Source organism: Alligator sinensis, unplaced genomic scaffold (assembly GCF_000455745.1).
Source record: "Alligator sinensis unplaced genomic scaffold, ASM45574v1 scaffold1164_1, whole genome shotgun sequence".
In the NCBI taxonomy this organism is placed as follows: Eukaryota; Metazoa; Chordata; order Crocodylia; family Alligatoridae; genus Alligator; species Alligator sinensis.
The window spans coordinates 276,302-290,960 of record NW_005842225.1 but is presented as its reverse complement, the minus strand read 5'-3'; the positions used below and the strand labels follow the sequence as shown (position 1 = coordinate 290,960).

At 54.7% G+C, this 14,659-nt stretch overlaps 1 protein-coding gene across 1 annotated transcript in view; it reads right to left on the bottom strand.

The window, feature by feature from the left end:
* Positions 1–14,659, bottom strand: part of RAB26 (RAB26, member RAS oncogene family) — a 95,207-nt gene that overhangs the window by 78,493 nt on the left and 2,055 nt on the right. Inside the window, exon 2 of the mRNA XM_006027142.3 lies at positions 12,575–12,685. Coding sequence (XP_006027204.2) covers positions 12,575–12,682 — 108 coding nt within the window. The 5' untranslated portion in view covers positions 12,683–12,685. The remainder of the gene's footprint in view (positions 1–12,574; positions 12,686–14,659) is intronic.

Below are 14,659 nucleotides of genomic sequence, written 5' to 3'. Positions count from 1 at the left end.
GACGCTCAGACGCCTGCAGCAAACTGCTTGCAAGGGAGCCAGCGCCCAGAGTGATGTGGGCAACGGTGTCAAGGGGTGGGAAAGCAGGAGCCTGCTCACCGACGATCCCCAAACGGGGCGGGGGGTGGAACAGGAGGGCGAGGAGGTGAGACATTAGCTGGAAATTTGTTGCTCAACCCCAATTTTAAAGCTGAGGGATTTGATTTTTTCCTCCATGATGTCTCAGCAGCAGCTATAGGGAGAGCTGAGCATCTGCACACCCTGAGCAGGGGGCCTGTGCCGGATTTTGTCAGCCCTACAGCCACACACGCAGACGCCAGGATGGTTTTCCAGCCCTCGGACTGTGCAGAGCAGCACTCGCTGCTCCCGGTGCTCCAGACAGGAGCTTTCCTAGGCTTGAACGTTGACACGATTTATGGGGATGGGGGATTGCTCTCAGGCTTTCCCCCTAGCTTGTTCCTGTGGCCTTTTGGCTCAGGGCAACGAGACCAGGGGGCAGCTGAAGCCCAAGACCTCCGGGCTTGGGACCTGCACACAGGACACCTGCCATGGATTTGAAGCCGCACATTGACGAGTCTGGGCACGAGGAGACCTGCCAGTGGTAGCAACACACAGACTTGAACAATTGAGCATGCTCCATCAAAATTTGGAGCTTTGTTTGGACCCGATTTGGCTTGGAAATGACATTTTATTGAAAAAGCAGCACTGGATGTTTGCTAGCGGCTGCGCCCCTGCCATAACAAAAAAAGCAAAAAAAGGGGGGAAAAAAAAAAAACTTTCAAAAGAAACAATGCTGACACCATCTTAGCATCTCTGCCCTGAGAACCGCAGGGCTTTGGCCGCCTTCTATTTTTAACTAGAAGCCTCTCCAGTTGGCTCCTGCGCTCTCGCGGCACTACTTGCACAAAACATTTGCACCGAAGAAGGTTATTGCTCCGAGACTATTAGAAAAACTGCAAGCAGTGGGACGTTTTGCACATCACAGAATGATGAGAAATAAAACTAATGGCCCATTAGGACACGCGATGCCAGCTTTATTTCAGATGGGTTTCTGCTCATCTACACCTGTTCAGGCCGCTGTAAGCTATTATCACAGAAACATAGACAAGTCGGGCTGGAAGGGAGCTGAGGGGGTCACATCTAGTCCAGCCCCTCGCTCCAGCTAGATCGCCCCAATAGCTTTGTGCGGATCTCGCGGTTCAACGCCCTCCGGCAGGGCGAGACCACCAGCCCCATCGCTCTGCAGGAGGGACAAGGAGCGTGCCTTTCCTTCAGGGCAGTGTCAGAGACGGGGGTCCTTCGCTGCACCGGACAGGCGGATGCCTACGTGCGCGGGGGTCTGTCCATGGCCGGGCCGCCCGCACCGGAGAGAAGCAGCAGGAGACGTGTGCGACGGCGGCTCTAGCGTGGGCGTGCCGAGCAGCCCAGCCCAAGACAAACACGTCGTTCCTGCACTGTGCTTCAGCAAGCAGGGACAAAGCCTGGCAAAGTGCACCGGGGACAGGGCTTGGCGCCCAGCTGTGGGAACGGCCCCGCGGCTCTGCTCTCCCATGACGGGGGATGTTCCCGCAGCCTGCGGGTCTGCTGCCTGGCACCTTGTCTCTGCCCCCTGTAGCACGGGGACGGCAGGACAAACTGGAACGGCATTGCTGGTCTCTGCCCTTGAACTGTCCTGCACGGTGCACGTGCATCTTGAGGAGACATCTCCTGCTGCTGGGAGACTCAAAGGTCCCCTTAAAAGTCAGCCAGGGCCACCCACCAGCCGTAGCGATCAGAGCAAGGCAGAACTCCCCAGAAACCGGTATCTTTTACCCGTGCCGGGCTCTGCAGCACCACGGAGGCAGTGTGGCCTGGTGGTGACAGACCCGCAGCGCTTGCTCATAGATGTAGGGTCGGAAGGGATCTTGCAGGTCTTCTAGTCTGACCCCCTGCCCTGGGCAGGAGACAAAACTGGGCTCATATGACCCCAGCTAGGTGTTCATCCAGCCTCCTCTTAAAGACCCCCAGGATAGGAGCCAGCACCACTTCTCTTAGAAGTTGGTTCCAGATCCTAGCCGCCCTGACAGTGAAGTAGCGCCTCCTGATATCTAGTCTGAACCTGCTCTCAAACAGCTTGTGGCCGTTATTCCTTGTTACTCTGGGTAGTACTCGGGGGAACAGAGACTCTCCCGTTCTCCACTGGTCCCCCTGGTAAGTTTATAGGCGGCCCCCAGGTCCCCCCTCAGCCTTCTCTTGTGGAGGCTGAACAGGTTCAGGTCCCGTCGCCTCTCCTCGTAGGGCCTGCCCTGCTGTCCCTGATCATGCGGGTGGCCTCCCCTGGACCCTCTCCATGTTGTCCACATCCCTCCTGAAGTGCGGCGCCCAGACCTGGACGCAGTACTCCAACTGCGGCCTGACCAGTGCCGCGTAGAGGGGGAGGATCACCTCCTTGGGCCTGCTCGAGATGCATCTGTGGATGCACGACAAGGTAGGGTTGGCCTTCCTGACCGCGTCCCCACACTGTCGGCCCGTGTTCATTGTGGCATCAGTGATGACTCCAAGATCCTTTTCTGCCTCTGCACTGACGAGAAGGGAGTTCCCCAGTCTGTAGGGATGCTGCTGGCTCTTCCTCCCCAGGTGCAGCACCTTGCACTTGTCAGTGTTGAAACCCATCCTGTTCTCATCCGCCCACCCTTGTAACCTGTTCAGGTCCAGCTGTATCCTGCCCCTCCCTTCTAGCGTGCCCACTTCCCCCCACATCTTAGTGTCATCCACGAATTTGAACAAGGTGCTTTTCACCCCCTCGTCCAAGTCGCTGATGAAGATGTTGAACAGCGCAGGTCCGAAGACCGAGCCCTGGGGGACCCCACTGCCCACGTCTCTCTAGGTCGAACATGACCCGTCCACCACCACTCTCTGGGTGCGGCCCTCCAGCCAATTTGCGACCCATCTGACTGTGTAGGCATCAATGCCGCAGTTGCCTAGCTTTTTAATGAGAATGGGGTGGGAGACAGTGTTAAAAGCCTTCCTAAAGTCCAGAAAGACTACATCCACCGCGACAGCTGCGTCCAGTGATTTTGTGACCTGGTCGTAGAAGGCCACCAGGTTGGTCTGACAGGACCTGCCCCTAATGAACCCATGCTGGTTGCCCCCGAGTATCATCCCGGCGAACCTTTGCTCGCGAACCTTTGACCCAACCCGCCGTGTTACTGGAGCACTTGGTGCATTTGGGCTGCATGGAAGGCAGCAGAGTCCAACGGCCGGAGCAAAGTCCGCTGTATCAGGCTCCGCACTGCCTGTTCCTAACCACCCACGAGTCCAGCCTCCAACCTCGAACAAGCCACCCGAGCTATCTCCCCCCGCACTGTGAAACGAGGGTAGCAATACTGGCTGCAGGACTCGGTACAAAGCTTCAGTGCCTGTAGACTATTAGCCTCAGCCAGAGGAGCTGGGCATACAAAGCAGCTCGATATATCTGCAGCCGATTCTCAGCACACTTTACCGTGGTCTTCCCACAGCAGGACAAAATAATTAATTTCACTTTCCATTACGCCCTGATTGCCCCACGACTGTCTGCACAGAGTCCCCTGATTACAGCCTATTTGGAACAATTTATCCCTAATTTACTTTAATCAAAACAATTGCTTCCAAATCCCTGGATTCCCACCCCCAAAAATAAGAAATTGTGCGGCAACAGTTTTGTTATTAGATACACAGATTAAAAGCAAACGCACCCATGTGGCAGAAGCTTCCCGTGCTATCAAGTAAAATACACTCATTGGCCTTGTCATGCGAGGAGAGAGGTACAATTAGACAGTTACTGCAAATAGGATTGCCTTAATGGGAAGAGAGGTGCGCAATCAGAAATCTGCCTTCATGTCCAAAAGAATTATTACCAACTTTGAAAAGGTCTGATAACTTCCAGGCTCTGTACACGATCCCTTTTCTCTTCTAATCTGCACATGACTACTCCAATACGCTCAGCTTTGCCAGATAATACTGGAGAAGCAAGGTAACCATAGCTTGATTGTCTAGGAGCACATTTACACATGTGCACTTACTGTGCAGTAACCAAAATTAGTGTCTACACATGCACACCTGTACTGCACAGTAAATATGGCGACTAATGCTGGCTTGAGCATAAATTTGATATTTGCATCATGCAGGTATCAAATTTACACCCAATTAGTTACTGTGCAGTAATGCACATGTAAATGCCTTACTGCGCAGTAACAGCATGCGTCTGGACTGACTTTAGTCCCAGGTCAGTCCGCACACAGCACTAATGCGCCTCAATGCCTGCCTGTGTAGACGTTGGGCTATTCCCACTTACTGCGCAGTAAATTGAAGCCGGTGTAAATGCACGTGTATGGGTCCTCAATGTACAAAACAACCCAGGAAATAATTTGTGAGATTTTCAGACTGACTTTTGGTGCCACCGTCGCTGGGCCAGGGGGGAGAAGGTTGGAAAGTTGAAAAACATTTTTAAATATTAAATTTGCAGAAAGGAAGCGCGCAGCATCCAGCACAAAATCTAATGTTTGAAGTCCAGCTGCCGAAGTCCAGAAGGGGAGGGGGCCATGAGCTAGCATGGGTGACTTGGTTAGCGTTGGCAGCTGGGGTGGTTGGCCGTCGGGATCAGGGTGCGAGGGGCCTGACAGAGAGCTTTGCTCTCACCACTGGCCCCTGCTGCCTTCCAGGAGACCAAAGTAACTCGTGGATTATATCAATTCACACACTGGCTCAGTATTTTACACTTATTTGCACGTACCCTTGCCTCTTTTTCTCCCAGGCCAGCAGTCCCCTCTCTCTCTTTTGCTAGTCGCTGTACTGGGAAAAGACAAGCACTAGAAAGTTACTGTTCACACCCTTGCTTACTAGCAACTTGAAAGGCAGCCTGATCTCATGGAAATCCTCCAAGAGAAACAGGAGATCTGAGGAAGTGTTGCAAACAGTCCTGGGGGGCGGAAAAAAAAAAATCAGGAGCTATTAGAGGAAAAGTGCTTGTTCTCTGCAAGATGAATCCAAACGCCCTGTGCCGTGTCTGGGTATTAAGGACACTGAAAGAGCTGACAAGGTTATATTTTTGTGCCTGTTTCAGATCACAGGCACAGCAAGTACCTAACACTTTTAATCAACACTTGGGGCGAGGTTCTTGCAAGTTTGAAGATGCTGCCTGCCAAAAAAAAAAAAAAAAGGCAGGCAGGAACAGGCGGGTACAGCAGGGAAAGTGTCACGGGACGGGCACAGACTCGAGGCGCAGGTCACAACCAGCTCCCCAACGGGCCCGGTGCTTGGGGCCGAAGCGACTGTCACAGCCATGCAAAGGGAAGGCGTGGCGTGATGGACCCAGCAGCTGCTCTACTAGCAAACCGGTTGCATAAGAAAGGCAGGGAAAAGAAAGTCTGAAAGGCAGAATAATTCCTGTCACCTGAACCACTGCAGAGGTGCAAAGGACTTCGCACATCCCGGCTCACACCTCTCACACAAGCGAGCATTGCTACCGGGAGCTCGTTACCGAATGCGCTGTCCTTGAAGAGGGAGAGAAGTCCGACTCCTTCGAGCAGGCGCCAGAAACAAGTGCCACGAAGCTTTGGGAACAAAACAGCGCCTTGGAAAATCCTCCCGAGATGGCAGAGATCGGAAGCAGGCCACGAGCGGCCAGACTGGCAAGGCGCGTGGGTGGAAATGAAGAGCGTGGCTTGCCGTAATCAGTGCCGACGGAGATGTGCTCTCGATGCTTGCCTGTTAGGAAGGGAGCAGTGAAAGCGAGAGAGCACGCACGTGTCTTTTCCCCTCTCTCATTTCGGCTCCGAGTCCTGGGCCACTGCCGGGGTCGCTCCTTGGATCCTCCTTTTCCATTTATTCCAGTCCGTGGTATCTTCTGTTCATAACCCCCGTCCGTTGGCGTCTTTCCTGACTACATCCTTCCATCTCGACCTTCTCCATCGCTCCTCTCCCTGTATGTCCCTACTCAGGATCGTCCCAGCCCCGTCAGTGCAGCCTCCCCCGGCCCTCTTCCCCTTGTCGCCATTTCTGCATCTCTCAGCATAAAAACTCCTGATAGTGAAAACAAGCAGTAGTGCAGTAATAGCACACCTTTGATGAATAAGTCTGCAAGCGCCCACCTTGGCCCTATTACTGATCAAGCCAAACTGTTCCCATGCATTGATCCTGCCCCTTACGTCGCAAGCATATCCAGGTGTCCGAGCAGCTGCAAGTCCTACGCCGAGGAAAGCATCCCCGATCAGGAAAGATTGGGAGCAGATGGAGCGGTGACAGGATGTAGGTTCGCCCGTCAGCGCTTTGATGCGTCGGGGTGCGAGCGAACCGAACGCACGGCCGCGTCCGGAGAAGAACTGACTTGTCCAGACCCGGAAAGCCTCTGTGGATGGGATGCAATTTCCCAGTTTTGCACGCATGATCCCGAGTCCGCAGACACCCCCTCATTCAAACATCATCGTCGCTCCGGCCTGGAAAAGCCTTTATAAGTATTGCGTCAAACAGCCGGCCCTGCTGCCAAGAACGCAACGGGGAGCTCCAACGGCGGGGTGATTTTCTCTTTCAGACGTGCTCTGTTTTAAGGACTGAGCGTGCAGAGAGGTCTGCTCCGCTCTTAACCGGGTTCGCGGGCCATGCGCGGTTTGCTCTTCAGGCTTCTTTCCTCCGCACGCTGGGCTGCACGTGGGCTCTGAGACGGCAGCCTGAGAACAGCCGTGCCTCGGTGCCGGCGCACGGAGGGAACAGGTGTGTTTGTTTTCAGGGCCCGCGTTACGTTTCCAATCTCAAGTAAATAGTTTCCCAAATGCAGATGCTTCCCAGGCAGGGAAAATATGCCTGTCTGAAATCAATTCTCTTCCCTTGGACATCGGATTGCGTCGCGCTTACCCGGAGGCTATCGAACGAGCGGAAAGCATCTCAAGATACCGCCACGTTCGTCCGCTCGGGAGAAACGGATGGTTCAGGGACAGATAAGACGACGCCGGGAGTCTCTCAAGGCAAGCCTGGGGGAGAAGGCAGCTGATGACTGCTGCTTTAGTACTCGAGACCGCCGACTTGTTGCACATCAGCAAGGTCAGGAGCTGCTGAGCACCCCATCCCGCGGCCCAGGAGACGGCTCAGCCACGCAGACCCTCCTCACCTGGAGTCTGCTAAGAGAGGAGTAGCAGGCAACGCAGCACTCTCCCCTTCCAGCTCTCCCCTTCATAAGGGGGGCAGCAGGGACACTCGCACGGGGCTACGGCGTCAGCTCTTCAGCCGGTATTAGCAAACTCCGACCTATTGATGTCGGCTGAGCTACGCCGATTTATTTACTCTGGAAGAAAGCAGAGCGCCGCGCGAGAGAGAACTCACTGCACCCATTTCAGAGGCGGCTGCTTTGTCTCCAAAGTGACTGGGTGAACTGGGATGTTATTTGTGAAACAGGCTCAATCTTGGCTCCCCATTACAGAAATTGTCAGCAAAGCCGCCGCGGAGAGAAGGCTTTGAACATCTAAGCCTTGCTAAAAGGGGGTTTCAAAGGGAATCACTGCACTGTTATTTGGAAATACTCTGCAGGCCGGGCAGAGGCTGCTTTCACCTGCCCGACTGCAGCAAGATGTCAGCAACGGGCACGGACGGTGCCGGCGCCGGGCTCTGCTGGAGGGAAAAAACAAATCAACCCCAGCTGTGGCTATAAACCGGGGCTGGGGGAACACGGCAGAGCGACGCTCCCGGAGAGCATCTGTCTGGATGGAAAGGAAACAAAGCAGCCAGCCCCACGCACACCCACGCGCTCGGTCCAAAGGTCTCTGCAACTCTCGGCCTTTTCCATGAGCACTCATTCAGTCGGCCTTTATTACCTGCTCACGTGCACCCTTGCCCCCGGCCCCTGCACGCTTGGCTCAGCTTTCCTGGGAGGGCAGCGATCTGGGCGCTTACCAAGAGGCGAAGCGAACTGTGAATTTACCGTGCATGAGCTATTCTGGGATTGGCGCCCGTGTGCACGCGGTACATTAGCAAGAGTGTTGGGGAGAGGGCACAGAGAGACTGAAGAGGAGTGGACAGCAGGTGGCCCCAGTGACAGGGCTATGCTCCGGTGCAATCGCTGCAGGGAACAGGTGTGCATACAGGCACGTATCGTGGGGTAGCTCACATGGTGCAGACTCGCACCCTGGCTTACCACACCGCATCTTATCCCACTAGGGAGGACCAGAAACAGGCCCTTTCCAATGATGCGCTCTCAAAAATTCAAACCAAAAGCAAAGTGGGGAGGCTGACTTTGTCCCAAGTTCGTTCCCCCATGTTTTGGCCCCTTCCAGAACGGGCTGGAGCACTTCAGGATGTCAATGGCAAAATACCTCTGCTGAAAAGCATGTGAAAAATCACTCGACCCCTGGCTGAGCTCTGCCCTGCGGCTCCCGATACCTGCCTGGGCTCAAGAAATCCAAGCAATCCGGGAACCGCACGGTCCTTTTGTCTATGCGCTGGTCTTTGCCAGGCAGGCACCATTTATCACACTCATCCTACCCCTGCTCAGTCGTTCTGCAGCTTCCCTTCAAGAGTGCAATACCTGGAGCAGCAGTTCTCAACCTTTTTAGACCCGAGGCGCCTTTCGGTAGACTCGAACCCCGCTCCGTAACTTGTGTGAATTGACCCGTACCCCGTGTCAAGCACCGCGTATTTATTGCAGCGCTTACCTCCGTGCAGAGGGGCTGGGCAGGGAGGAGCCTGAGCCCGTGCGCCTCTGCTCATCTCCTCACGTGTCAAGGCACCCTTCAAAGGATCTCAAAGGACCCCGGTTGAGAATCACTGACCTAGAGAAGCTTAGTAGAAATGAAAGCCGTGCACACCAGCACGCAGAGCCCTTCTCCGAGACAGCCACAGACAGGAGCTGCCTGCCTGGTGCGCTGGATGCAAACGCTGCATCCTTCCCTCCCATTGCTGGATCAGCCCTTGCCATGGCCAGGAGTGGAGAACCTGGTGCAAAGCAAGACGCCATAGCGAGGAAAACAAATAAGGCAGGATGTACAAGGCGTTCCTGGCTCCAGCTCCCCGGGCAATAAACGGCTTCTCGTCAGCTTTTACAAGAGAGTAAATGCCATGTTTATTGCCATAGAGTCTCCTCTCCCCGGACCACTCTCCCTTAATTATAGCACAAAATGATATAAAGATAAACCAGGCGGTGTTTGCAAGCAGTGGCAGGGAACAAGGCCACTCTCCCTGGTGCTGCGCCGAGAAATGGCACCGCGAGCCTAATGCTGCAGGGAAATCTCCACCTCCCCGGGGCAGGAGCAGAGCACGCTGTACCCCAGGGTCGCCCCAAAATGCACTGTCCCTCCAGCGGAGCAGGGATGGGCTGCACCTCTGCAAAGGACAAGGCATAGCTAGGGAGAGGCCTGTTACTGCTGCCCCGGCTATAACTCTCCTGGAAGCCAAAACTGGGCTTTTAAGCATCTTGCTCCCAGGGGCAGTCCTGTCCAGGTAAGAGCACTAGGTCATCTAAAACCTAGGCTGCTCCTGCCCACCTGGCACCAACGCTGAATGCACACACAACTAGCATTAAGCACACAAATGAACCCAAATGCTGTTGGAAAGCCAGGCGTGTGCCTTTGGAAAGGCTCTTGCAGGATGGGGCTTTCCAAGCAAAGAGCGCTCTCCGGGAATGCTCCAGCCAGCCGCAGACTCGTCACCTTTGCGGCGTGGCTGGGGGAACTGGCACCGTGCACCGCAGCCACGCGACGCTGCTCTCAGCAGCACCCCGGATCAGCCGGGACGGTCCTCCCAGCCCTGGGTCACCGGTCCAGCCCGCCATGCTGCCCCCAGCCATGGCCACAGGCCTCATGGCCAGTCCTAGTGGACTCCAAGATGAACGTGAGTTGGCAGTGTGACGAAGCCATCAAAAAAGCCAATGGCACTTTATCGTGCATCAGCAGATGCATGACAAATAGGTCCAAGGAGGTGATACTTCCCCTCTATCGGGCGCTGGTCAGACCGCAGTTGGAGTACTGTGTGCAATTCTGGGCGCCGCACTTCAAGAGGGATGCGGATAACCTGGAGAGGGTCCAGAGAAGGGCCACTCGTATGGTTAAGGGCCTACAGACCAAGCCCTACGAGGAGAGACTAGAGAAACTGGATCTATTCAGCCTCCGCAAGAGAAGGTTGAGAGGCGACCCTGTGGCTGCCTATAAGTTCATCACGGGGGCACAGAAGGGAATTGGTGAGTATTTATTCACCAAGGCGCCCCTGGGGGTTACAAGAAATACTGGCCACAAGCTAGCAGAGAGCAGATTTAGACTGGACATTAGGAAGAACTTCTTCACAGTTCGAGTGGCCAGGGTCTGGAACGGGCTCCCAAGGGAGGTGGTGCTCTCCCCTACCCTGGGGGTCTTCAAGAGGAGGTTAGATGAGTATCTAGCTGGGGTCATCTGGCGGGCGACATCGATCCCCAGCTCTTTTCCCTGCCTATGCAGGGGGTCGGACTCGATGATCTATTGAGGTCCCTTCCGACCCTAACATCTATGAATCTATGAATCTATGCTCTCCGTGCCGGATGCCCATCCCTTTGCATTTGACAGCCAGGTAAACAGCACACTTTCTGAGAACCAGGAGGCTGAGGTTGTGCTTTGTTCCCACCCGAGCCGTCTCTCACGGCGATGGCTCTGGAATACTGATCGTCTCAGCCAGAGTGGCTTCGGCTCAGACATTTGCACAGCAGGTTTGCTCGCTGCCTCCAGAGGCACGCCTGCCAGAGCGCCAAGCAGCCCGGCTCCCTTTGCTTGCCGGCGTATCAAGGCATTTGCGTGGCAAAGGAAAAGTCTCCAATCATCAGCAGTTCTGCAGGGCTCTCCTTCCTCCCTGCAAAGGTCTGTACATTCATTCACCCATGCCGCAGGCAACAGTAGCGGGCTCACAAGAAGCTTTGAAACTCTCGTGCATGCAGAACTGCTCGGAGAGCGGGCACGGTCCCCGTCATCTAGCCATCTGATGCATGCAAAATTTGGCTGCAGATTATTTTTTACACCGGTGGTTCTCAACCGTTTCTAGTTAAGAGCTCCCCAGCACAAAGCAGAACGACGCCGAGACTCACTTAGAGCCAGGAGACTGACAGAGCGGCCCCAGATTTATAAGCCGGAGATCTTAAGATCTTGCAGAGGCAACAGGTTCCCAAGCAGCGGGTACTATTTTTACACGAGGTCTCTCTCAACTGAAATCGCAGCACGCAGGCCTTTTTCAAAGGCAAGCATCTCTGGGGAGAGGGGTTGCGGCAGCATCGTAATGATTATTATTACGTTTTCAGAGAACAGAAGTCTTTCCCTTCGCTCCTCGCACCACTTTAGATTACCCGAACTGAACAAACTCTAATGGTCTAATTGACTCTGCACCACAGAGGCTGGCTGTTTACTTGTTTGCATCTCTGAGCCGAGACGCTGAAAACAGACCACGGGGGTCCACATCTATTCACAGTCAGCTCCCACTCCACTCTGCTCCCCGGTCTCATGCATTAGCACAACAGTGCAAAGCTTCACTTGCAAACACTGCAAGGCGTTTTGATTTATTTATGGCTCTTATACGGATTTTAGGAGCTGGGGCTATTCAACGTATGAAAATATTTTGCATAAAGACTGGCTTCTGGTTTTAAAAAATAATAATAAAAAGCCTACGTATGATTTAAATCTGGAGGCAAACTTCAGCTGTTCGTAGGCAATTGGGACTCTCGGAGGTGAAAGAAGAAAAAAAAAAGAGAGGGAGAATTTAGATAGATGCATGGGAAACCTTCGGGTATCTGTGCATGAAATGCGCCATGTGGCCTCTTAACTACACGTGATGAGGACGGTGGTTTCATGCCTGGTGCTCAGGCAGCACAGAGCAGCGCCTGGGAGGAGGGAAGAATTGCAACCGGTTCCTTCGTGTGACCCACGTGTGGCTAGCCAGTCTCCAAGCCGTGGAGGGCCCTCGCATAGCAATGCCCATCACAGGGGCACGGCTGCCAGGCAACCCCCCCCAGTGTGCTTCCAGAGGCTGCATGGATTCCTCCTCCCATCGGGCACATCCGCCACCCGGCCCGTCTCCAAGGAGAGACGGGGCAGGGGAGGGGAGGCCGGGGATTGAACCAGAGCCCCTGGCCCGTAGCCTCCTGTCCTCCCGTTCCCAGCACTCAAGACATTAGTTTCCCCCGCAAAACCTCCCTCCTCCCAGCGAGGGTGGCAGCTCATACGGCCCCACCAGGATGCCCTACACCTGCAAGGACGGCACCGCAACCCAAACACAATACACCAAACCAGCCATGGAGCGTCCACAGGTGGTCCTCGCAATTCCCCAGAGGTCACCAGCGTTGGTCAATCGAAGGCATGCGTTCCTCCTTGTTTAGGGGGCAATCGTTACAACCCTGGCGCTGAGCAATAACCCGCCAGCTGTGCCGTGCCCAGATGTGTAACCCTAGCAGTGCCCTGGAGGAGAGGAGCCGGTCATTTTGAAGACGAGACATTTCATTATTCCCCGGGTGTGATGCTCATCAAATTCAACCGCCCGAGAACCAGAGGCTGGCATCTCCGCTCACACAAGGAAGGAAATAGGGGGAAAAAATGGTTTCTAGAACTGCTTGACAGCACCTTACCCTGAAGTCAATTCCAACCGTGGAGATGAAGCTGCCGGCCAGGAAAGCGCCGTCTTTAAACCGCACCAGCAGGCAGGTTTTGCCAACCCCAGAGTCACCGACCAGCATCACCTGCAGAGAAGGAAGGAGAAGGGTGGGATTCAGGCGCCGCTTGGAAAACAGGAGAAGGACTCTCCTAGGGGGAAACGCAATTACAGCGGCTGGGACTAGCTGCCCCGAAGCCCCACTGAAGCACCGAGGGCTGCTCACGCAGACAGCAAGGCCTGCGCCTAAGCGCGGCAGCGCAGCAGATTAATAGCTACCAAAACCCAGGGGAGAGAGCAGTCCTCTGCTTGTAAGGACATGATCTAAGAGACCCATGCCCAGCACTGCCCAGCACCCTGCCCCCAGCCTGGCTCCGAAGCAGAGCTGGAAAGCCCCCGGAGCAGCCTGCCACAAAGAAGGTCAATTTGATGGCGAGCCGGAGGCTGGATACGAGCAGCTCCTTCTGGGCAAATTCAACTGTGTATGAAAACCTACGCAGAAGTCCCCAGCTGCCACGTCTCCAGCTGCTTTGCAGCCGACTTGGCCCTCGCTGCTCTCAGAGCCGGCTTAGATCAGGTCCACTGCATGCAGGGGGGAAGGACGGACACAGGAGCCAAGCGCTTCTCTCCAAGACCCCCCAGCCAAGCCGGGAGCAGGTCCCTGCATGCGGCCTGTGCTTTACGTCATGAGATCTCCTGATCCTCCCAAGTTCGTTTTCAGGAAATTTTGTCTCCGAAGGGAACGTGAAATAGGTCCCAGGTGTCAGTCAAGCAAGAAGACAGCTTCCTAGAGCTTGAACTCTAATTATAACACAGCTTTCTTCTTTTCTTTTTTTTTTTAAAGAAAAAAAAAATCCTTCGATTTAGAGTTTTACACTTGAATGACGTGATTATGCCGCTCTTAAAACGAATTGCCATTTTCCCCGAGCAGCTCATTAGTCCATGACTGCGTTTAATAGTTTCTTGCTAAGTGATCACCGCGGGTCAGGTCTGAACCGCGTACAATGCATCCTCATCAGAAACCACCCACTACGCGTGCACCCGGTAACCTCCGCGAGCTCAGCAAAACCCAGGCACCGGCAAGTGGCCGTGCGAGGGGTGTCGAGACATCTGCGCTCCAGCTGTGCACACTGTTGCTTCCCTGGAGTCTGGTTTAACCTCCCTGCATAGGAAGAAAATCCACAGTGCCGGCTGCTCCTCTACCTAGGAACGCTCTTTGCTGAGGTCCAATATTGCCGTATGGACGGCACACGTACAGATCCCTGCACAAATCTGACCCGAGAGAATAGGGTTCAAGCCTCTGCTTTGTCCACAGAGCGACACGGGGGCAGCTTTGCTCTCCCCATCCCAGAACACAAGAACAAGGGGATGTTCAGTGAGACCAAAGGGTGGCAAGAGCCACGAGGGAGCCAACATCTGTATGGATAACAAGGATGCCCAGAGTAGGAATAGTTAATGCTTCCCAAAAACCCTGCTGGAGGGGTGTTTAACCCTGTGCTTCAGGGTCTCAGACAAGAGGCTAGGACGAGACCTGCATGTAGGCACCCCAGCCACACCGCTCCTAGACCGATTTGCTTCTGGCCACACCAGAGGCTGGAGACCGGAGGCCGGGTCTGCATCAGCCTGGCAGTTCCAGCAAGCGGGGGGCTGGAGGAGAGAAGGCATCACAGTTTGACCCCGGCTATCCTGGTGGGCAATGGTCAAGAGGATTCAACCAGCCCTGCTTGCAGAACCTGGCAGGTTTTTAAAAGATGCTTGAATCGTGTCGCCTCCGTAGCCTTCTTCTGCATCAGCTCTGCACCTCTGAAGGACGCAGCGCAGGCAGCTGTGACCGTTCGCAGGCACTTGTGTGCAAGCCCGCTCAGGGCCGGTGCCCCTTATTTTTAATGGGAGGGAAGTCCCTCAATCTCCTCCTGGAGCTGGGCCTGACAGCACCTGACAGTCTCGGCCGTGTCTGCCTTTTACACCAAGCGCTGGGAGCAGAGCTGTGCACGGCTCTCACGAGCTTCCCGGGGGCTTTTTCTGTGGATAATTGTCAAGGGGCAGAGCACCCACAACTTCT